General features: G+C 42.7%; 1 protein-coding gene across 2 annotated transcripts in view; it reads left to right on the forward strand.

Moving 5' to 3' along the window:
- The window catches only part of ARHGEF3 (Rho guanine nucleotide exchange factor 3), a 310,939-nt gene that overhangs the window by 103,140 nt on the left and 185,572 nt on the right, over positions 1–22,227 (forward strand). For both annotated transcript variants that reach the window (XM_032649428.1, XM_032649429.1), the window contains exon 3: positions 1,877–1,943. In XM_032649428.1, coding sequence (XP_032505319.1) covers positions 1,877–1,943 — 67 coding nt within the window. The remainder of the gene's footprint in view (positions 1–1,876; positions 1,944–22,227) is intronic.

Genomic DNA, 22,227 nt, shown 5'->3' on the forward strand with positions numbered 1-22,227 from the left:
GGGAGGGAGCAGTATCCAGGGAGAAGTATTGTTGAATTCTAAGTTTTGTGTTTTTTTTTTTAAGGGAGAAATGTCTTTTCAGAAGAGCTTAGACCAACATGTTACTTAATAAGAGAAGAGTATTAAATCTAAATAACCACCCACGTTTTCTCTGTTTGTCTTGAGAAGTTATTAGCCTGGGTTTTTATTGTACATGTGGGGGAGGAGGAGGAGGATGCAGAAGAATGGGGTTGAATATAAAGACACATCAGCAGGAGGGAGTTCCCCTCTGTTTTGGTGAGTTGTCCCAGCTCTGCTGTGTCAGTCCTCTGTCCCTGATTGAAGGCTGTCCTTGGAGCCAGGATTTGGAGGGGTGGGGGAAGGCAGGTTGGGGGTGGGGTGGGCACCGTGCTGACATCTGTTGAGAACTTAGCAGTGACAGCACTGGAGTTAGAACCCACATCTCATCTTGACTCTGTGTACAGGATATTATTTCTCGTTCTGCACATAGGAATATGAAAGCTCCAGAGCTTAAGCCTCGGGCTCAGGGTCACACAGCTAATAAAACACCATGGGGTGTGAGATCAGACACCTGAGAACAGAATCCTGATTTCACTTGTATGGTGATAGTTGAGTCACTTAATATCCTTAGGTGTCTGTTTTCTTATCTGTTAAATGGGTACAACAGTGAACCTCAGCTCCCAGTGGAGAGTCAGTGAGATTTACTACATAAAGTATTAGCATATGCTGTTTTAAATACCCAGTACCTGTCAGCTGCTGCTATTATTATAATTATGTTGTATTTTGTTTACTTATCTCTTAGGCCTGGTAGAGTCAGTCCAGATTTTTATCAGGCCTGACATACCGCAGAGCCTGTGCAGTGGTCACTACAAGCATCCTGCCTTGCATTCCTGCTTATTGTGGCAGGGAGGTCAAAGAAAAGGCGTATCATGTTAAAATACCAACACCACCACCCTTTGGCACATCAGTGACTAAAACCTCAGGGCAAGTGCAAGGTGGACCTTTTTCAGGGATGTTTTTCAGTGAAGTGGTACTTCAAACAAACATGACATTTGAATATCCATATTGACAGACATAGCATTTTGGGGAGGAGTAATTTACCACTCCAGAAAAACATTGTAAGACGTATCCTTGTGGGTATGTTGGCAGCTACTAAATTGGATTCACTTTACAAGACAGAAGTAAGGTGTTCCTGGTGTGTCTGGAGCCGCCCAGCCCCCTTGCTGCATCTTTCCTTTTCTGTACCGGTTACCTGCCGCTTGTGCAGATCCGACTTGAAGCTGCCTCCATCACATCTAAAGGCGGTTGATTCGTGGGGAGAGATTAATAGGCGAGAAAGCCAGTTCTAACTTGTTAGGCAGCAGCTGCATGTCCTGTCAGTCGTCCCTGTAAGAGTTTAGAGCTCCAGTGTGGCCTGAGTGGAGGTGCAGGAACTCCCCAGCAACTGAGCAACAAGGGAGGGTTCCAGGCTCCGCCGAAGCTACAGACATCATCTGATGACATCCCTTTGGGAACTGCTTGTGTGTGAGAAATAAAGATCAAGATTGGAGTTTGGTCTGGCTTTTTGATCTCATCCAGGTTGAATTTTCGATTTTCTTTTCTTTTTTTCTTTTATCTTTTAATTTTTGGCTTTTTTAAGGGACTCTGGAGCTTTCCTCCTGGGGGCCTGGGAAGGAGTTTGCAGTGAGTTTGGCTGCTAAAGATTGCAGAGCTGTAGAAAACAATAGCTGCCTCACCTGCCTGGACCATCTCTCCAAGCATCTCTCTTTTTGACAAAGCTACATCTGAAATTGGTGATTTCCTCTGAAGAGCTAACCAATGAATAATGAATGCATCGTCTTTTTTTTTTTCTTTTCTTTTTTTTGTCCTCTTCCAGGCCTAAACGGCAGCGGCAAAACAACTTTCCCATGTTTCCGTCTCCTAAAGCCTGGAATTTCAGAGGGGTAAGTGTTTTCCCTGGACAGTCCCAGCCGTTATATGTCCTGTTCCGGATGCTCCAGAGAGGACACTGCCGAGGTTGGCTTTACTAATCAAAGTCTCCACCAAGCTTCTGTGCTTTACCACTCAGGGAAGTCATGTTTGATCACCACTTGTGGTTTAATTTAAAAAATCTAAGTGGCTCGCTAAGCACCTGTTGACGTTGCTTGCCCTGTAGGTCTTGGGTTACTGGAAGCATCTGGTAAAGAAGCCAAGAGATGTCAAGGTTGATGAAGTGGGCATTGTGGCTGTTTTGGGGGAACAAAAAGGGAACCGGTGCACAGTGAAGGAAAAAGAAATCAGAAATGTACAGTCTATTCATGTGTAGATTTATGACTTTGCAGGAACTTTACAAGAGGAGAGGTCTATAAGCTTTAAACAGACTCTAAAGGAAATCATAGAATTCTCCCAATCACAAAGCCGTAGACCCTTAGAGGTGTAGGAAGGGTCAGATTTAACCTCCCCTTGATGCAGAGTTCTCTTCCTTTATGTGATTATGATAATAATAATAGTCAAAGTGTATGGAGGCCCTTCTGTGTGTTAAAATGAATTCTACCTCTGACTTCAGGAACAAGACCCTTGCCTGTGTAGAGAATGCTCTGAGCTCTGTTTCACAGGCCTTTGCATGTGTTATTCCTTCTGCCCAGAACACTGTCCCCTGCTGCCCAGTACTACACTCCTACACACACTGCATTGGCCCACCCACTTTATCCATCGGGTCTAAGCCTTGACATCACCTCCCGTGGGAATGCATCATGTCTGCCTCCTGAATCTGACCTAGAGACACCTCCTATGGACCCCTGTACTTTTTTCTCATTGTTAAGATTGTTATTTAATACTTAGTGAAATTTAAGATTGGAAGCCCCAAGCATCAGAGACCTTATCACTCTCTCTTGTTCACTGCAATATCCCTGGGCCTAGCACAGTACCTGGCACATACATGCTTAATTAATTTGAATGAATAAATGGAATGAATGAATGAATAAAAAATTTCTTAGGGGCTTCCCTGGTGGTGCAGTGGTTAAGAATCTGCCTGCCAATGCAGGGGACACGGGTTCGAGCCCTGGTCCGGGAAGATCCCACATGCCACAGAGCAACTAAACCTGTGCACCACAACTACTGAGCCTGCGCTCTAGAGCCCGCAAGCCACAACTATTGAGCCTGTGTGCCACAACTACTGAAGCTTGCGTGCCTAGATCCCGTGCTCCGCAACAAGAGAAGCCACCGCAATGACAAGCCTGCTCGCCGCAACCAGAAAAAGCCCGTGCACAGCAACGAAGACCCAACGCAGCCAAAAATTAAAAAAAAAAAAAAAAAAAAAGAACGAAAGAAAAAAATCTCTTATATCTATCAGACACAAGATTCAATTCAGATTATGTTTCAAGTTCAGGTCTTTAGTCTTTTCAGCACTGTTTTTACTGGTTTCATTCATCTTTAATATCCTACATATATCTCAGTCATTTTCCTCAGATGTCTTTTTAAAAATATAGATCCTGGCTCTCTTTTAGCTAAGTTTCAGCATGCTTTTCACTGAGTACGAAGAGAAATTTGTTGACACATATCCATAAATGGATAAGATCCCCATTTCTCAAAGTATGTTCAGTTGCATGATCATAACCATTAAGTGAAAAAATCTTGTGTGGTCAGAAAAACTTGGGACACCCTGAGAGCACCAAACTAAATATGTTCACCACTCCAGGACTTCTCAGAGCCTTTGATGGGTTGATGTGCATAGAGACTACGTGAAGGAGACCTGATGGGATTTTGTTTGGAGCATTTCCCAAAGTCGTTGGCCATAAATCCTTTGTTGACAAAACAGTTTATACACACTTTGGAACAGTTGATATTTGTAGTTGATTTTGAACTACAGAGAAATTGAACCTTCTGTGAGCACTTGGCTGTTTTGAAGGTGTTTATTTTCTCTCCCTCTCTACCCTCCTTTCAATGTTCCCCACCCTTCCTTCTGAATCAACAGTAGTCACTAGCCTAGGGTTGGGGAACATGTAGAGATTGCCCTGAGTTTGCCTGGGACTGTCCTGGTTTTAGCACTGAAAGTCCCATGTCTTGGGAAACTTCAGTCCCGGGAAAGCCGGGACAATTGATTACCCTCCCTATGGCTGTGAGACCTCTTAAACTGTTTGTCCTTGAAAAATATTTTATGAACTTTTAAGCACAAGTCTGGTTTATAGAACTTGCTGCTGAAAAGGAACCTGTTAGATGCACACTTGGTTTAAGGGACCCTCTGTCAGTTGTAGCCTTGCAGGGGTAACATTTAACGTTAGTAATTGCTGCAGGGGAGCAAACAAACAAAGTGCCCCTGGCTAATTGCAACCAAATAGATGACAGCATCTAATGCTTTGTTGACTTCAGTTTCCTATCAGCCCTCAAATTCTTAGCCAGCTCGTTAACTTAAGATTTTCCCAAATGGTTAAAAGTGTCAAAGTGACTAGAGTCTGTTAGGCAGTTAGGTCAATTGTTGTGTTGATCTTGGTCTCTTGTCTTTGCTTTGATTCTTCCGGGCCCTGTAGCTTCTTGGTAAAGTTAGACAAACTGACCTCAAGATACACCAGAGGGAGATGGTTCTGGGCCTGGTCAATTGCCAGATTCCTCTGTGGCCAAATCAGCTCTGTGTCACTTGGAGCATAATCCTCCATGACATGGTGGGGGAGGAAGGAAACCCAGCTAAGTGGAAACACCCTCACTCCCAGCCAGGACACGCTCTGTAACCATCATTATGGTAATTGGAACTGAAGACAAGAAGCACCCAGAGTGCTGGGAGGAGGACGTTGGAGGTATTCTCTAGCTGATACATTTTCTATAATGAAATGTGACTCTCGGGCCTGCTAGAATGAACTGTGCAGGCTGTGCTAGGGCAAGGCACGCATTCTGTGAACTCTTCCTTTTCTTCTTTATCTGGAAAGGAAGGTTTTAGAATCTCTGTGCTCGCAAATTTCCCATGTTTATATACATGGCAGAGGAAACCATTAGAAGCATTTGCAATTCCATTCCTCTTTAGCTTGTAAAGAAGAAGCATCGTGTGTTAGCTCACCCAGGTCCTGGACATTTGTGGGGTTTGGGGGTGGGAGTGGGGAGAAGAGGTGATAAGAAATGGGTTGGAAAAGGCAAGAGGAGAAGGAACCACATGGCTCTAGATGAGAAGTGAAGAGGGAGACACATGAGGGCCAAGGAGGGAGCCGGGGACAGGGCACGAGGGAGCGAAGGGAGTGGTCAGTGTCTTAAGGAATAGACATTCTGGGAAAAGAAAGATGTTTCAAAAAAATTTTAAGGAAAGTCTTGCTGAATGAATGTATTGTAACCCCCTCCTCATCCTCCCTGGAAACATTCACTGCAGATCTGCATGACTTCTCAAGGCATTAGGAGTTGCATTTGTGGTTTTCCTTTTTTTTGGCTGGAGTTTTTGTCTGCAGAGAGCCTCGGGAAGGGCTGGTGACACTTGGATGACACATCCTTTCTACCTACCAAGCGGTTCAGTCCTCTCATGAGTTGACGTTGTTAATTGTAGGTTGTGTCCTTTGGTTCTCATGCTCGTCTAAGGAGACAGAGGCCCTGGGTGTTACCAACCCTATGGGATTTCCCCACCCTCCTGGGCAAGGGGTGGTGCTGTGCCATCTCTCACCAGACCATGGGTGCTACAGAGATGTTCGTGGAGAGAAGCCAAGAGGATGGTTTTGGTTGGGAGAGTTTTGGTGGGAACATCATGAGTGAAACCAGAACAGAATGGGGAGAATAAGAAAGCAGGACCCTCAGAGAGGTGGGAACCTGGGAGGTGTCTTGCTCTGAGACATCTCTTCTGGATCTGGTTGGGGCAGTGCTCAGCTCAGAATTTCCACCGTTCCTTGTGAAAATATTTGCTACAGCTCCTCCAGTAAGCTGAGAAAGAGGGTCACAGAGACAGACTCAGGGAGGAAACTCATCCTAGAAATGGGAAAATCTCTGGACCACAACACCTGCCATTGCCTGTAGTTAACTTAAGAATGCTTAACAAGACGTACCATGTGTGAGGCATTGTTTTAGGTGCCAGATCTGAGATTTGAATTTTAAATATCAACCAAATTTCAGGGCCATGCTGGTCTTGTCTCTTTCTCCAGTGCCTGGTCTTTACCCTTGCCTAAGCCATTTGGTAAGAAATTTCTAAACTCTGGGGCTTTGGAAGGGACTTTGAACATTGTAGCCCTAACTATTTAATTTTCAGATGAGAAAAATAAGGTTTAGTGTATTAGGACTCTTCTGGCTACAAGTGATAGAAACTCAATCAAAACAAGCTCAAGTAGAAAGGGGAATTGATTGGTTCATTTGACTGCTTCAGATACCACTGTATCCAGGTATGCTCTCTCAGCTTTGTCACTCTTGGGGTTTTGGTCTTCTCCTACTGCACATGGACTTTTTTGGAGGGAGGGGATAACCACAGACAGCCATACTTTTCCAGAGGAAAGAGAGAGGTTTATGCTTCCAGAATCCAGATGTGAAATCCCAGCATAGGACTCTTATTGACCTGGTTCCAGTCACATAGCTATACCTTGGCCAATCACATAGCTATACCTTGGCCAATCACTGTGGTCAAGAGTATTGGACAGGCCTTGTTTACGTGCTCCCCTAAGGGAGCTGGGTGGACAGTGTTTCGTGATTGGCAGTTCCACTAGAGCCACTGGAAGTGGGGAAGGGACATTTGCTCCAAGGAACAGTTTCTTGTTGTTTTTCTTTCTTTCTTTTTTTAAAATAAAATGTCAATAAGCATTTATTCAATCATAAAGACACGAAATTGAATAAGATACAGTCTTGATCTTGTGAACCTTAACATCTAGTAGATGTATATGTAAACAAATTATTTTGTCATTGCAAAATGTCAGAGTAGGAGGCATATGACAGAGCTGCTTAACAGAGGTTAAAAACAAAAGGTCCCTAAACATGATAGTAGACACCTGTATTTTCAAATGACTCCCGCCTGATTATATGGCATGGGTAACACAAGTGCCATCCATGCCTGCAGCCTCTTGCACCCTTGTCAGGTGAGTAAGGAATCCCTCTTAGTGGGGTGTCCAGATATTTGGGGGGTCAGTGGGTGCTTGAAATTTAGTGCAGGGTTTGGGAAGCACATCACATTTTTTAGGGCAAAGGTCCTCATTTTTTAGCCACTTTCAGAGTTCTATTATCCATGCACATATGGATACAGTTCTGATGGTAGAAAGTAGTTACGTATATGAGAATCTGTAAAAAGATTGATTTGAAAGCCTTTCAAAGCCTGTTGAGGCTTATTCATCCTGCTGGGGCCAAAAATGGCCCTTATTGGCCTTCGAAAGGGACACTTCTCACATAGGCTGGCCCGCTATCAGCCCACCACATCCAGCCTGCCCCAGCTCCTTCCTGCATGGACATTTGCCCTTCTCTCCCACACCCCAAGCATCTATAGTTCCCTGCCCAGCCTTCTCTCTATGCACTTTTTTGATACATATTCCTATCATTCCTGGCACAGTTAATGCTATTTTAAATACTAACCTTCTGTTCCAAGGAAGAGTTTGGTACTGTCACCAAAGGAAGTCCAGTTCCTAGACAGACAGGAAATATTGCTGACCACTGTGAGGGTCAAGCCAAGAGATCAGGAGCAGATCCACGTCTTCAGACAATAGGTCCTGTGCCTGCTGCAGGCTGTCCGACCCATCCCAGGCCCCCGTGTTTGGAAGGAAGCCGAATGTTTCTTGATGATCAGGCTGAAATGCTTTGAAGTTCACAACTCATTACAGTGACAGAGTCTCTAATACTCAACACACACCTGGCCTGGTCATTGTTTACTGTGGCCTCACCTCTCTTTTGCAGAAGAAGGTGGCATGGCTTTCTCTTCTCTCACAGCCTCTGTTTGTACATTTACCTACATTATTTAACATCAGCTCCAAGCAAGGCTATGGCAGTCCTGCGTGGTAGATGGTATCTGTTCCATTTCGAAGATGAGGAAACTGAGCCTACATCTGCTCACTTGCCTAAAATCACAGCCATAGTAAGTGGCAGAGCCAGCATTTGAACTTGGGACAGTCTGTCCCCAGGCCGTTGAAGCCTACTGCCTCTTTAAAACAAGGCTGATGACACATACTTTGTCTTCAAAGGAGGTAAGACATGACCAACTTTTTAAAAGTGCTAAAAACAAGGGACAATTCTATGGTAAACTTTTCATCACCCCAAATCCCTTTTAATTCCCTTATACTCCCTTGGATTGTATTTTTTTTTATTTTCATTTTTTATTGAAGTATAGTTGATTTACAATACCGTGTTAGTTTCAGGTATACAGCAAAATGATTGTTTTATATATATATATTTTTCAGATTATTTTCCATTATAGATTGTTACAAGGTACTGAATATAATTCCCTGTGCTATATATTAAATTCTTGTTGCTTATATATATATATATTTTTTTTTTTTTTTTTTTTTTTTTTGCGGTACACGGGCCTCTCACTGTTGTGGTCTCTCCCGTTGCGGAGCACAGGCTCCGGACGCACAGCCTCAGCGGCCATGGCTCGCGGGCCCAGCCGCTGCGCGGCATGTAGGATCTTCCCGGACTGGGGCACGAACCCGTGTCCCCTGCATCGGCAGGCGGACTCTCAACCACTGCACCACCAGGGAAGCCCGCTTATCTGTTTTAGTATAGTAGTATCTTTTAATCCCATATTCCTAATTTATCCCTCCCCACCTCTTTCCCCTTTTGTACACATATTTTGTTTTCTATGTCTAAGTCTATTTCTGTTTTGAATATAGATTCATTTGTACTATTTTTTAGATTCCACATATAAGTGATATCATATAATATATATCTTTCTCTGTCTGATTTACTTCACTAAGTACAATATTCTCTAGGTCCATCCATATTGCTGCAACTCCAATACTTCATTCTTTTTAATGGCTGAGTAGTATTCCCGTGTGTGTGTGTGTGTGTGAATATATATATATTTTTTCTTTTCAAATTAGAGTTTTAGTCTTTTCTGGATGTATACCCAGGAGTGGAGTTGCTGGATCATATGGTAGCTGTATTTTTTGTTTTTTAAGCAATCTCTATACTGTTTTTCATAGTGGCTACACCAATTTACATTCCCATCAACAGTGTAGGAAGAAGGTTCCCTTCTCTCCATACCCTCTCCAGCATTTATTATTTGTGGACTTTTTGATGATAGCCATTCTGACCAGTGTGAGGTGATACCTCATTGTGGTTTTGATTTGTATTTCTCTAATGTTTAGCATCTTTTCACGTGCCTGTTGGCCATCTGTACGTCTTCTTTGGAGAAATGTCTATTTACGTCTTCTGCCTTTTTTTTGGCCACTCGGCGTGTGGGATCTTAGTTCCCTGCCCAGGGATCAGACCCACGCCCCCTGCACTGGAAGTGCGGAGTCTTAACCACTGGGGAAGTCCCTTCTGCCCTTTTTTTGATTGGGTTGTTTGTTTTTTTGATATTGAGTTTTATGAGCTGCTTGTATATTTTTGAAATTAAGCTCTTGCTGGTTGCATCGTTTGCAAATATTTTCTCCCATTCCATAGGTAGTCTTTTTGTTTTGTTGACAGTTTCCTTTGCTGTGCAGAAGTTTATAAGTTTGCTATGTCCCATTTGTTTATTTTTGCTTTTGCCTTGGGAAACTGATCTAAGAAAATACTACTACGATTTATATTAGAGAATGTTTTGCCTATGTTCTCCTCTAGGAGTTTTATGGTATCATGTCTTATATTTAGGTCTTCAACCCATTTTGAGTTTATAATAGATGCCTTTTTGATGTGAGGTACCCCTTCAAAAGGAAAAACTGTCTCTCGTTTCTGCTTAGTCTTCTTGTCTCATTTCCCTTCAGGCAGTGGAGAAGCCAACCTGTGAGAGATGCTGACACCTGTGAGGAAAAGCCCATGTCATTCTCAATCTGCTGACACCAAAAATATGCCAGGCACATTGAAACTCATTTTTAGATTCAAAAGCAGTTTCTTTTTTTGGTCATATGTGAGGTCTCTGGGGACATACAGTGGCTTGTGTACCAGCTGTGCAAATTTTGCACTTTTGAGGCAGAATTTATAGATGCCTTTGTTTATTTTATGCAGTTGTCAACTCAATTATTCTCTTTTTCTTCTAGATTTATACAAGGTAAAAGATGCTTTTAGGTTAATTAGGAGATCTTGTTGCAAGTGATAGAAATTCAACTCAAATTAGCTTAAACAAGGAGAGTTTTTAAAATTATAGAGATCTCAAGAATATCTCGTGGAATGCAGCAGGATCTCAGAAGCCCCTGGAACCAGGCACCAGAAGCCCATGAGGGCTCCCAATTCCTCTGTTGTTTGCTGCATTTTCTCTGCAGACTGACTTCCTCCATTTCTCCATACTGTGGAAATGCAGCCACCTGCAGAGTGACAGCCTTTTCTCTTTCAGATCCAAAAGCACTGGGGGCTGGGGTTTGATTGGTTCAGCCGGGGTAGGGTGGATACTCCTAGACCAATCAGCAGGGGCCACAGTGTGGCGTTGTGCTGTACCACTATGTTGGCTCCTATGGTAACCATAGTAACATGGGAGGGAAGGGGCAGTTTCCAGAAGAAGGGGAGAGACACTAGGCAGATACAAACAATTCTTGTCTACAAAAGTCTTTCCCATCTGTCAGACCAGGGTAAAGGGTAATCATCCTGATTCCCAGGGTCTGACTTTCAGATAAACAAAACTTCTAACTCCTCTTCTTCTTATTTTTTTTTAGTCCTCACAATCTGATCTGGGAGCAAGAATAAACTGCTCATAAGACATAAAACATAATAGTCCTCTGTATTAATTGAAATAATAGCAGATCGTGGAAAATTGCATTCTGAAATGGCTGAGGTCATTTCTGTGCCATTGGGAAGTATTGGAGCTTAGTTAGGGGTTTTATTTTTTAAAAAATGTATTGAAGTATAGTTGATTTACAATGTTGTGTTAATTTCTGCTGTACAGCAAAGTGATTCAGTTATACATATATATATTTTTTTCATACTTCCCATTATGGTTTAGCACAGGATATTGATTATAGTTCCACGTGCTCTACAGTAGGATGTTGTTGTTTATCCATTCTATATATAATAGTTTGCATCTGCTAATCCCAGAGTCCCAATCCTTCCCCCCCCACCCACCCCTTGGCAGCCACAAATTTGTTATCTATGTCTGTGAATCTCTTTCTGTTTCGTAGATATGTTCATTTGTGTTGTATTTTAAATTTCAGATATAAGTGATATCACATGGTATTTGTGACTGACTTACTTTGCTAAGTATGATAATCTCTAGGGCCATCCATGTTGCTGCAAATGACATTGTTCTTTTTTATGGCTGAGTAATATTCCATATCTTCTTTATCCACTCGTCTGTCGAAGGACATTTAGGTTGCTTCCATGTCTTGGCTATTGTAAATATGAACATGCTATGAACATAGAGGTGCATGTATCTTTTCAAATTATAGTTTTGTCTGGGTATCTGCCCAGGAATGGGATTGCTGGATCATATGGCAACTCTATTTTTAGTTTTTTGAGGAACCTCCATACTGTTTTTCATAGCAGCTGCACTAATTTACATTCCTGCCAACAGTGTAGGAGGGTTCCCTTTTCTCCATCCCCTCTCCAGCATTTATTATTTGTAGACTTTTTAGTGATGGCCATTCTGATCGATGTGAGGTGGTACCTCATTGTAGTTTTGATTTGCATTTCTCTAATAATTAGCAATGATGAGCATCTTTTCTTTTCTTTTTTTTTTTTTTTTTTAAAGCATTGACTAATCCTCGCATCCACGGTGGCATTGGTATTTTTGTTTTTAATGAATGAATTTATTTTTGCTGTGTTGGGTCTTCGTTTCTGTGCGAGGGCTTTCTCTAGTTGTGGCAAGCGGGGGCCACTCACTATCACGGCCTCTCTTGTTGCGGAGCACAGGCTCAGTAGTTGTGGCTCACGGGCCTAGTTGCTCCGTGGCATGTGGGATCCTCCCAGACCAGGGCTCAAACCCGTGTCCCCTGCATTAGCAGGCAGATTCTCAACCACTGCGCCACCAGGGAAGCCCCAATGATGAGCATCTTTTCACGTGCCTATTGACCATCTGTATGTCTTCTTTGGAGAAATGTCTATTTAGGTCTTAAATAGAAGGTGGCCCAAGACTCAGTCTCAGTATTGCTTTGTGTTTTGTTGCATTTATGACTTTTCATGGAGGTATTTATTTTTCATTCTAATCAAATTTAGCCTTTATTACACAAACAGTATTGTGGCAGTGATCTCATCACCTCCAAAAGGCCCTCATGCTATTTGAAAGCGTGGGAGGGGAAGGAGATATTGAGAACTGAGGGGATGCAGCAATTTGGAAAATTTTTTCTGAATCCGAACCTTTCCCTTCAGTTTTCCTTTTCCCCTCTGTGTTAGATTTTATATTCTGTTTCCTGCCCATGTCAGAAGTTGGGGATGGGAATTGAAGCCTCTTACATGGGGGTTGGTAATGGTCCTGTCACCGACTTTTCTTCTTTCCTATCAACTTCTTCCTCTTCACAATAATGTGGCCTGCTTAATGGATTGGACGAGGTTTAGCTCATTGTGAGGGTAAATAGTGCCTCACCCTTTTCTTTAAATACTCAGATCACACTGTCCAATTAAACCAGTTGAAACATAATGAGAAGGAAGGGGGAGAAATGGGGTAAGTTAACATACTACAGAGAGGACGGAAGGACCTCACCTGTATCCTGGGGTTCACAATGCCAATACGTCCCTTTCTCTCTACTGCATTGGCCTTCCCCACGGATGTGGCTGCAAGGACCAGAGTTGAAGTGCAGGCAAGAGGTCCACAGACTGAAGGTGCCCTGGGCCAATGACACACACTTGCTTTATCATAAAAACACAGGGACAAACATACCTGGTCAACAGTAGCAGCTTGGCAATTAGCCAGATGAACAGCTGGCTAATTTCTATTTTATTTGTGTTTCTTGGGCAGAGGGCACGTGGGGCCAGAATAGGGTGTCTCCAGTGGGTAGCCAAATTAAGTCCTCATGTATATTAAGTGCTCATATATATTTAGTGCCTCTGTATAGTCAGTACCTCATAAGTCTCATGCATATCTAGTGCATAACAAACATTCAGTAACCAGGTGGCTCATGAATAGTAGGTATCTTTTGCTCCTTTCACCCTTTCCTATCTATGTTTACCACACACATATTCTACTTACCACTTATTTATACTTAACATAACTTAAGGTATTTCTATTATTGATTAGAAATAATAGAAATATATTTTTATTATTATGTGTAAGTTGTCACAAACTTATTCACCTTTAGTAATTGAAATAAATATTCTCTAAAAGCAAAAGCTCATTACAACCTGATTGCACAGAGCTCATTTTTTAAATGGGCTATCTTATTTAGGCCTGATGATGAAAATTCTTCTCTTACTTGATTTTTGGGCCTCCCACATTTGTCATCCCCCACCCAGGCTCTCTCCTTCTGCCATCTGACTCTGGAAATCTCAATGAACACAGCTCCTGGACTACCTTTTTGAGCATGACTCTTACTGTGGACTTGTACATGGTACTGGTAATAAAACCAGGTGGATTAGATGCTGCAGCATCTAATGGTGGTCCATGCAGCAGCATGAACCACCACTGCCGTGACCTCCTGGTTAACACACGTTCAGGGAGGAGGAAACGTACCATACACCAGAACGCTGCTAATGCATAATGTGTTTTTATATCCTCAGGGCTGATTTGACCTTACATCCATTTGGAAAAAAGAGGGAATGAGGCCTATTACTTTTTTATGGACAGATGAGGACTTGTTTAAAAGTTCTGATTTGAGGAAGGTTCAAGGAAGTTGTATCAGATGTGCATTTAATTTATGCAGGTTCATCTAAACTTACTTATAGAAAAAAGGGTGGGACGGGAACTTACGACTCATTGTTAGATGGGGTTGTGAACCTGCTTTTTCCTCTGTCGATCCCAGTGGGCTGATGGTGATTCTAGAACTTAATGGGGGCTTTTTGTGCTGCATTTCCCCTAAAAACAAGCAACAGCTTCGTCTGGGGCTAAACTGAAGATGTATGTACAATATTTGTTATAGCAGTAAAGTAGGAACTATTGAGTGTGGTTTATTGAGAGAAGGGCTGTCAGGCATCACCAGGTATCTTCCTAAGGGGTTTCCAAGATTATTATTTTTACTATGTGTGCTACTTTTTCAACTTTTTATTATGAAAACTTTTAAATATATGGAAAGTTGAAAGATAAGTGCAATGAACACCCACCATCTAGAATCAACAATTAATTGCTAACATTCTGCTTTACCTGTTTATCTATCTCTAGCTGTTTATACAATTTGGCTTTATTTTACTAAATCATTTCAAAGTAAGACAATCACGACGCTTCACTTCTAAATACTTCAATACATATGTCTTAAGAATAAGGACATTTTCCTACATTATCAAGCCTAATAAAGTTACTATTAATTCCCCAACATGCAGTCTATATTCCTATTTCCCCAATTATCTTTTTTTTTTAAGATTTTTTTTTTTGATGTGGACCATTTTAAAAGTCTTTATTGAATTTGTTACAATATTGCTTCTGTTTTGTGTTTTGATTTTTTGGCCCCAAGGCATGTGGGATCTTAGCTCCCCGACCAGGGATCGAACCCGCACTCCCTGCATTGGAAGGCGAACTCTTAACCACTGGACCGTCAGGGAAGTCCCCCTAATTATCTTTTATAGTTGGTTTCCCCCAAAACCATTCAAGGGCCGTGCATTGCATCTGGTTGGATTTTTTGTTGAGTTGTTTTTATCCAATTGAGGATGACGATTTCATTTTGTTACTGTGTTTTTTTTTTTTTTTTTTGCGGTATGCGGGCCTCTCACTGTTGTGGCCTCTCCCGTTGCGGGGCATAGGCTCCGGACGCGCAGGCCCAGCGGCCATGGCTCACGGGCCCAGCCGCTCCGCGGCATGTGGGATCTTCCCGGTCCGGGGCACGAACCCGCGTCCCCTGCATCGGCAGGCGGACTCTCAACCACTGCGCCACCAGGGAAGCCCTGTTACTGTGTTTTTTAGTCCTTTTAAATCCTTGAATAATCTCCTCATCTCCCTTTCTTTCTTTCTTTTTTTTTTTAGTATTTATTTATTTGGTTGCACCAGGTCTTAGCTGTGGCAGGTGGGCTCCTTACTTGTGGCTCTTCAGCTCCTTAGTTGTGGCATGCGAACTCTTAGTTGCATCATGCATGTGGGATCTAGTTCCCTGGCCAGGGATCGAACCCAGGCCCCCTGCATTGGGAGCTCGGAGTCTTAATCACTGCGCCACCAGGGAAGCCCCTCTTTTTTTTTTAATGACACTGACTTTTTGAAAAGACCAGACCAATTGCTTGTGGAATGGGTCTCACATTTTAGTTTATCTGATTGCCTACCTATGATGTCATTTAACTTGCCCCTTTGTCCTTTATATTTCTTATAAACTGGTAATTTAGGTCTAAAGACCTGGTTTGTTTCAAGTTAAGCACTTTGGGGCAGGAAAACATCCTAAGGGAATCCAGGTACTTCCATCTCATTAAGAGGCACATGTGTTGGTTTTTTGTTATTAATGGTGCTAACTTGCTACACAGGGTAGATGCTGATGACAGTCCATTCCAGTGAGGAACGACTCCACTGTAAATTCCTTGGTGGTTATTTTAAACAGAGCTCTTGGCAAAAAGCAGGCACTTGCTCCCATTACCTCAAGAAAAGTGCTGTTTAATAAGAGAATTACAAATTTCCTGGAAAGAGAATGTGGGAAAGATACCCCAAACCATTTCTAGTATAGTAGAAAAGGTTTCCATTTATCTAATGCTTTTCCATGTTCTAGGGTGATCAGTTTAGGCCTTGGGTTATAAGAGACTGAGTCTAGACCATTTGCTCTTGCGTATATGTGCCATTAAGTAAAAAAACTTACCTGATGTATATGGGAATATGCACCAATTTGGAGAAAGAAAGAAAATTTCTTGTGTAAAAAGCTATTGAATGAATTTTATTTTTTAATAAATTTCTTTATTTATTTATTTTTGGCAACGCTGGGTCTTCTTTGCTGTGTGTGGGCTTTCTCTAGTTTTGGTGAGCGGGGACTACTCTTCGTTGTGGTGCACGGGCTTCTCATTGCGGTGGCTTCTCTTGTTGCAGAGTATAGGCTCTAGGCGCGCGGGCTTCAGTAGTTGTGGCTCACGGGCTCTAGAGCGCAGGCTCAGTAGTTGTGGCGCACGGGCTTAGTTGCTCTGCAGCATGTGGGATCTTCTCGGACCAGGGCTCAAACCCGTGTCCTCTGCATTGGCAGGCGGATTCTTAACCACTGCACCACTAGGGAAGCCCTAAATGAATTTTAAATGTAATCTGGATATATTCCTGAACATTCTAATGTATTCCTTCTGATAAGTGTGACTTATGGTAATTAAAATCTTATGTATCTTGTGAAGTTTGGCAGTGGATTCAGTTCTGAATTTACTTTGCTCATGTCTCTCTGTACTGGGCGTCTCTCCGTACGGTCACAGACTGGTACATCATACTGGTTGTTCTTGGCTTCTTAACTACAGCACCTTAGTTGCCCAATGAAAACATCCAACAAATGACTACATTCTTTCCATGTTTGTGGTTTTGCTTGCATTCTTGTATGTGAGAAAAATTAACATTGTATTTGAAGATTATTCTGATACTGAGGGAACGTTTGAAATCATTGACCTCAGCAGGTCAGTCTAAGAATGGGAAATTTAAGGTTTTTCAGCTGCAGAATTAATCAGCCTTTTTAAAAATGATAACTTTAAATGCTCGTGAGGGTGCAGTAGGACTGATGTTCTCACCAATGTTCAGTGGCATTGTTACTTGATCATCTTTCTGGAAAGCTATTTGTGTCAAGAATCATAAATGCATTTATGACTATTGATCTAATAATTTCACTTCTACGAGTTTATCCTAAAGAAGTTATCAGAGCTGTGGATTAAGATTTATGAACAAAAATGTTTAGTGCAGCAGTCATTATAATGACAGAAAAAATGGAAAAAGTCTAAATGTCCAATTATGTGGAACTGTTGGTATAAACTGTGTTTCATCCATATGAGTGCGTATTCTGCAGCCATAAGGGGCTGTTGAGGAAGAGTGCTAATTCAGGGGAAATGTTTATTGTTATGACTTTAAAAGCAGGAAACAAAATTGTATGTACAGTAATGATACTGCTATGAAAAAATTCATTTAAAGGACTGAAAGAAAATATAACAAAATATTAATGATTTCCTCTCTGTAAGTGAGGTTATAAGTGACATTTTTCCTTCATTTTATTTTGACTTTCCCAAATTTCTACAGGGTGCGTACAAAATTTTTATAGTTGAAGAGTAGAAAAACTGAGGTGAGAAGACAAATATTTGAACTGTAATTTTGAAGTGGAGTTTTAGGTTTTAAGGTTTAAGAATAAAAATCATCCACAACAGGCAGCAGGAATAAATCTGAGTCAGAAATTCAATGAATTGGCCTAAATCCCATGGTTCCTTAAGATGGAATTTTCAAATATGGCATCTGTTTGTGGAGGAGTTTCAAATGTGAGAACTTGGTAAAGGTGAACTTGGAGGAATTTTGTCTTCCTTCTGTAACAACAACTAAAAAAAATCCATAAATCTTGTATATGTGAGAGAGGGGAGGAAAGCACCTTAATAAGAATGAATACTGCATACTCAGCCAAGAGGGAAATCACAGTCCTAAAACAATCATCCCCAAGAGTTAATATTCCAAAGAATTAATAGGTAACTCAGTTGCATCTTCCTGAATTGGGGCACATTATTTTTATGGGTTCTGGATGATAACTTGAGACGATACTGTGGAATATCACTTTGGGAAAATTAGAGAAAAATACCTAATGTGGCATCCAGTGTATTCCTCCTCTTGGGTTTAATTTATTATTGAAACTCTGAGGACTCTCAGTTGCAAACTTGGCTTAGGAATTTCGGGGTCAAAATGATACTTGTCTTTTAAAAAATACCCTCCACTCCAAAGTATGTTTCCCACTGTGAAATTTTTGTAATGAAAATCGAACTTGTTTTTCTTGGAGCAGATCTTTGCCAGGCATCAATAAGTTTATCACCAAATTTCAAAACTTCTCAAGGAAGGAAAAAACTTGAGTTTGAAACTAAAATGGTGTTTTCAAGTCTACAGAATTGGTACAAATAGACAAGATTTGCTGTTCTTGAAACATAATAAAGCTTCCTGCTGCCTATTCTTATAGTCTTGATGTCATGTCTTTTTTCCTTCTTTTAAAAATATACTCATCTCATTATCCAGAGTGACTAAGAGGCCCTGCATATGTGCCGCTAGCTTGTCCTCAGTTTGCTCTTCCTTTTCTCCCAACAGCCATTGCTCAGGAAATGGCTTTTCCATCTTGTTTTATTAGTCATTCTGACGTGGTCCATCAAAGGCTCCCTCCCTGGAGCCTACCTAGTCCTTGAATATCATCTCTCTACTTTAATAAATGTCCATTTCTCTTCCCTTGTCCACTGGCATTTTTTTTTTCTATTTTAGGGTTTGGGTTTAAAGACTAATGTTCCTTCTTATATGTTATGTGTAATTTTATGTTATTTAATGATATCAAACTTCTTTAATATGTTATACCCGACTCAAAGGACAAATGCCCAAAAGTGCAGGGGAGAAGAATAGGAAAGAAAAATCCTTACTGTGAGGCAAGAAACAGACAATACAAGTAAGTCAGTTGATTTAGTTTTAGTGGTCCAAAAATCTATGTCTGCATGTGTGTGGAAGAAACACAGAGTTGGTTTTCTGAGTGTTCTCCACTCAGCTGCCTTCTACTTCTTACACTTGACACTTGGTTTTATTTCTAGAAGAACTCAATTTCAGAAGTCTCTGGTTTAGCAATAGGAGGAGGTAACGTTTTCACCGGTTGTTAGTTATGTTTATTTAAACAAACCCATGCAAGTATTGTTGCTTACAGTCACTGGGCTCAATTCTGCTGGCCTGGCAGGGTTTATGTTGGCAACAGTGAGGAGATGCTATCAGCAATTCACTGTGTACTGTTTGCGTAACGGGACAAGGCAGCCAGCTCCAGGCAGTTAAAAAAAAAAAAAAATGTATCGAATTAGTTGGATGATTTTATTAAGGTGCCTGTCTGGTTGGGAGCGTGCAACCTGTGACTGAGGAGGTAGTGCTCAAGTTCTTAAGAGGGCCCCAGCCACAGCTGGTGGGCTAGGTGAGCAGATTGCTCAGCCTCTAGAACACAGCTGCACCTGCAGTGGGCTGGCCACCCCAAGAAGCGTCAGTGATGAGAGTGCTGGTGAAGGCATATGCTCAACTGTGTTGTCCTTTGAACCTCAGAGGACCCAGGGCTATTCCAGAAACTTGGGTCAAGGGAAGATCTGCTTGATTTTCCTCAGTTAATAGTGTTCAACAAGGTTTTCCTGCCCGAACAGTCATCCTATTAACCGTCAGTGAGATAACTTGGAAACAAGAACTTTAAAGATACATTGTGCTTGAGTTTACTTGTTTGCTCTTAGAATGAAGACACCACTTGACATCATGACCGTAGAGACATAGGAAATATGATTTTTTTTCGGTCTGCTTCAGCCACTAGCACATCTCCTAGCAAAGGTTCTTAACGTGTGGTCCATGAGGCAGTAACAGCAGCAGCACCTGAGAGCTCGTTAGAAATGCAGAATCTCGAGCCCCACCCCAGACCTGAATCAGAATCTGCATTTTATCGAGATGCCCAGGTGATTTATGGGCACATTAAAGTTTGAGAAACACTCTAGTTTTGGGTTTTTTTTTTTTTGTTTTTTTGGCTGTGTTTGGTCTTTGTTGCTGCACGCAGGCTTTCTCTAGCTGTGGTGAGCGGGGGCTACTCTTCGTTGCGGTGCGTGGGCTTCTTATTGCGGTGGCTTCTCTTGTTGCGGAGCATGGGCTCTAGGGCGCATGGGCTCAGTAGTTGTGGCTCGTGGGCTCTAGAGCACAGGCTCGGTAGTTGTGGTGCACGGGCTGAGTTGCTCCGCGACATGTGGGATCTTCCCAGACCAGGGATCGAGCCTGTGTCCCCTGCATTGGTAGGTGGATTCTTAACCACTGCGCCACCAGGGAAGTCCATAACTCTAGTTTTAGGGCAGTCTTGCAGATACCGTCAACTCAGTAGAGGTTCCATGTGAAAATCTTCAGTCAGGATCTGAGGTGATGGAAATTGACATGTGGTTTGTCCTCTTTCCCTAGTAAAAGAAAGTAGGGCTATGGTGAATCCCAGTTAACAAGTACTCAGGACTCTAGACACTTGGAGCCAAAATTATTAGTACAAATGCCTCTGTGGTTCAGGTATAGTAAAAGAGGCTGCAGGCAGGGTTGAGAATTCTGGTATCCTCCACTCCCTCTCTTCTCACTATACCCTCCTTCCCCACTCGGGAGCACCCAAATCATAGCATTCTTTGCTCATAGAAAGGTCCTCTGGGATCTCTTTCTCTAATGCAGAGGTTGTATTTTTTTTCTCACAGTGCGAACATACTAAGGCTTTTGCTCATCTTGTGGATGTCCTGTGGTGGCAAAGCCACCACACCCTGACAAGTGACTTGTAGGCAAGACAACGACTTGTGATAAAGGAGGGAAGGGTGTCCATTACACCTCAAACTGAGGCCCATGTGTTATGTGCTGAGTTTCCTGCCTTTAATTATTTACCGGTCTTGCCCAGCGTGTCCACTGTCCTGGCTGCTGTTTTCTTTGTTCTGTGACAGAGGAATTTGATCTCTCTGGGGTTTAGATCCCGCTCAACCCTGACCATTTCTCGGCATGGTTTTCCTCAGGTGGCAGGTCACTGGGAGCAGAGGCATATTTTCCAACCTTCCCCTGTGTCTCAGTTCCTTTAGTATTCTTCATTTTGAGGAAGATTTTTTTTTTTTTTTGGCGGTACGCGGGCCTCTCACTGTTGTGGCCTCTCCCATTGCGGAGCACAGGCTCCGGATGCGCAGGCTCAGCAGCCATGGCTCATGGACCCAGCCGCTCCGCGGCATGTGGGATCTTCCCAGACCGGGGCACGAACCCGTGTCCCCTGCATTGGCAGGCGGACTCTCAACCACTGCGCCACCAGGGAAGCCCTCGAGGAAGATTTGGAGAGAGGCTAAGCTGATTACAGGGCTCAAGTGACACCCTGAGCACACTTCAGATTTGGAATGCAAATTGTTGTCTGTAGTAATTACAGTTTGTGCCACGGCCCTGCGTGGCCCCTGTGGTCATCATCTTGGTGCAGAATAAGTAGCTTTGTGCGTAATGAGGGGGAGAGGGACACACGAAGGACATTAGGGGGTGTTTTCAAAGCCTGTCTCCAAGCCTAAGTGGGAGTAGGACAGACCCAGATGTGTGGTGGGATGCTGCCACTGACAAGCTCTGTGACCATGGGCTAGGAACTCAGTCTCTCTGAGCCTCATCGTCCTCCAGTCCTTGTCTCATAGCATTGCCATGGTGATGAAATGGCGATGATGGGACACTCAGCAAGGTGCTTGGTGCATAATAGGTGTTTAGCAACAGGGAGTTTCACTGCCTTAGCAGGTGCTATAAGGGTAAGGATCTGCAATGGAAAATACACACTCTTCCTTTTTTATTTATTTGTTTGTTTGTTTATTTATTTATTTATTTAGGCTGCATTCGTCTTCATTGCTGCTCGTGGGGTTTTTCTAGTTGTGGCGAGCGGGGGCTACTCTTCATTGCGGTGCGCAGGCTTCTTATTGCTGTGGCTGCTCTTGTTGCAGAGCATGGGCTCTAGACACGCGGGTTTCAGTAGTTCAGCACACGGCCTCAGTAGTTGTGACCCCCAGGCTCTGGAGCGCAGGCTCAGTAGTTGTGGCGCACTGGCTTAGTTGCTCCACGGCATGTGGAATCTTCCTGGACCAGGGATCGAACCCGTGTCCCCTGCATTGGCAGGTGGATTCTTAGGTGCTGTGCCACTAGGGAAGTCCCCCACACCCTTCTTAAAGAGTAATTTCTGTACACACATTAGTTACCCCTCTCATCCTGCAGAGGAGCTGTGCTTCACAAGTGTGCAGAATTGAGGGCTGGCTTAGAGTGCTGGCTCAAGTCAGAGTTCCTGTGTGTCAGTCTAGCTGTGTGTCCTTCGGTGATTTGATTAACATCTCTGAGCCGTGGGTTTTCTCATTTGTAAAATGGACATCATAATTGTATGTGATTCACAGGCGGTTGGGAAGGTTGTCTGTGAAAAATGCACATAAATTTGAGCACCACAAACTCTAAGGGGGTACTATTGTTATCAT

This window comes from Phocoena sinus, chromosome 11, assembly GCF_008692025.1.
Source record: "Phocoena sinus isolate mPhoSin1 chromosome 11, mPhoSin1.pri, whole genome shotgun sequence".
In the NCBI taxonomy this organism is placed as follows: Eukaryota; Metazoa; Chordata; class Mammalia; order Artiodactyla; family Phocoenidae; genus Phocoena; species Phocoena sinus.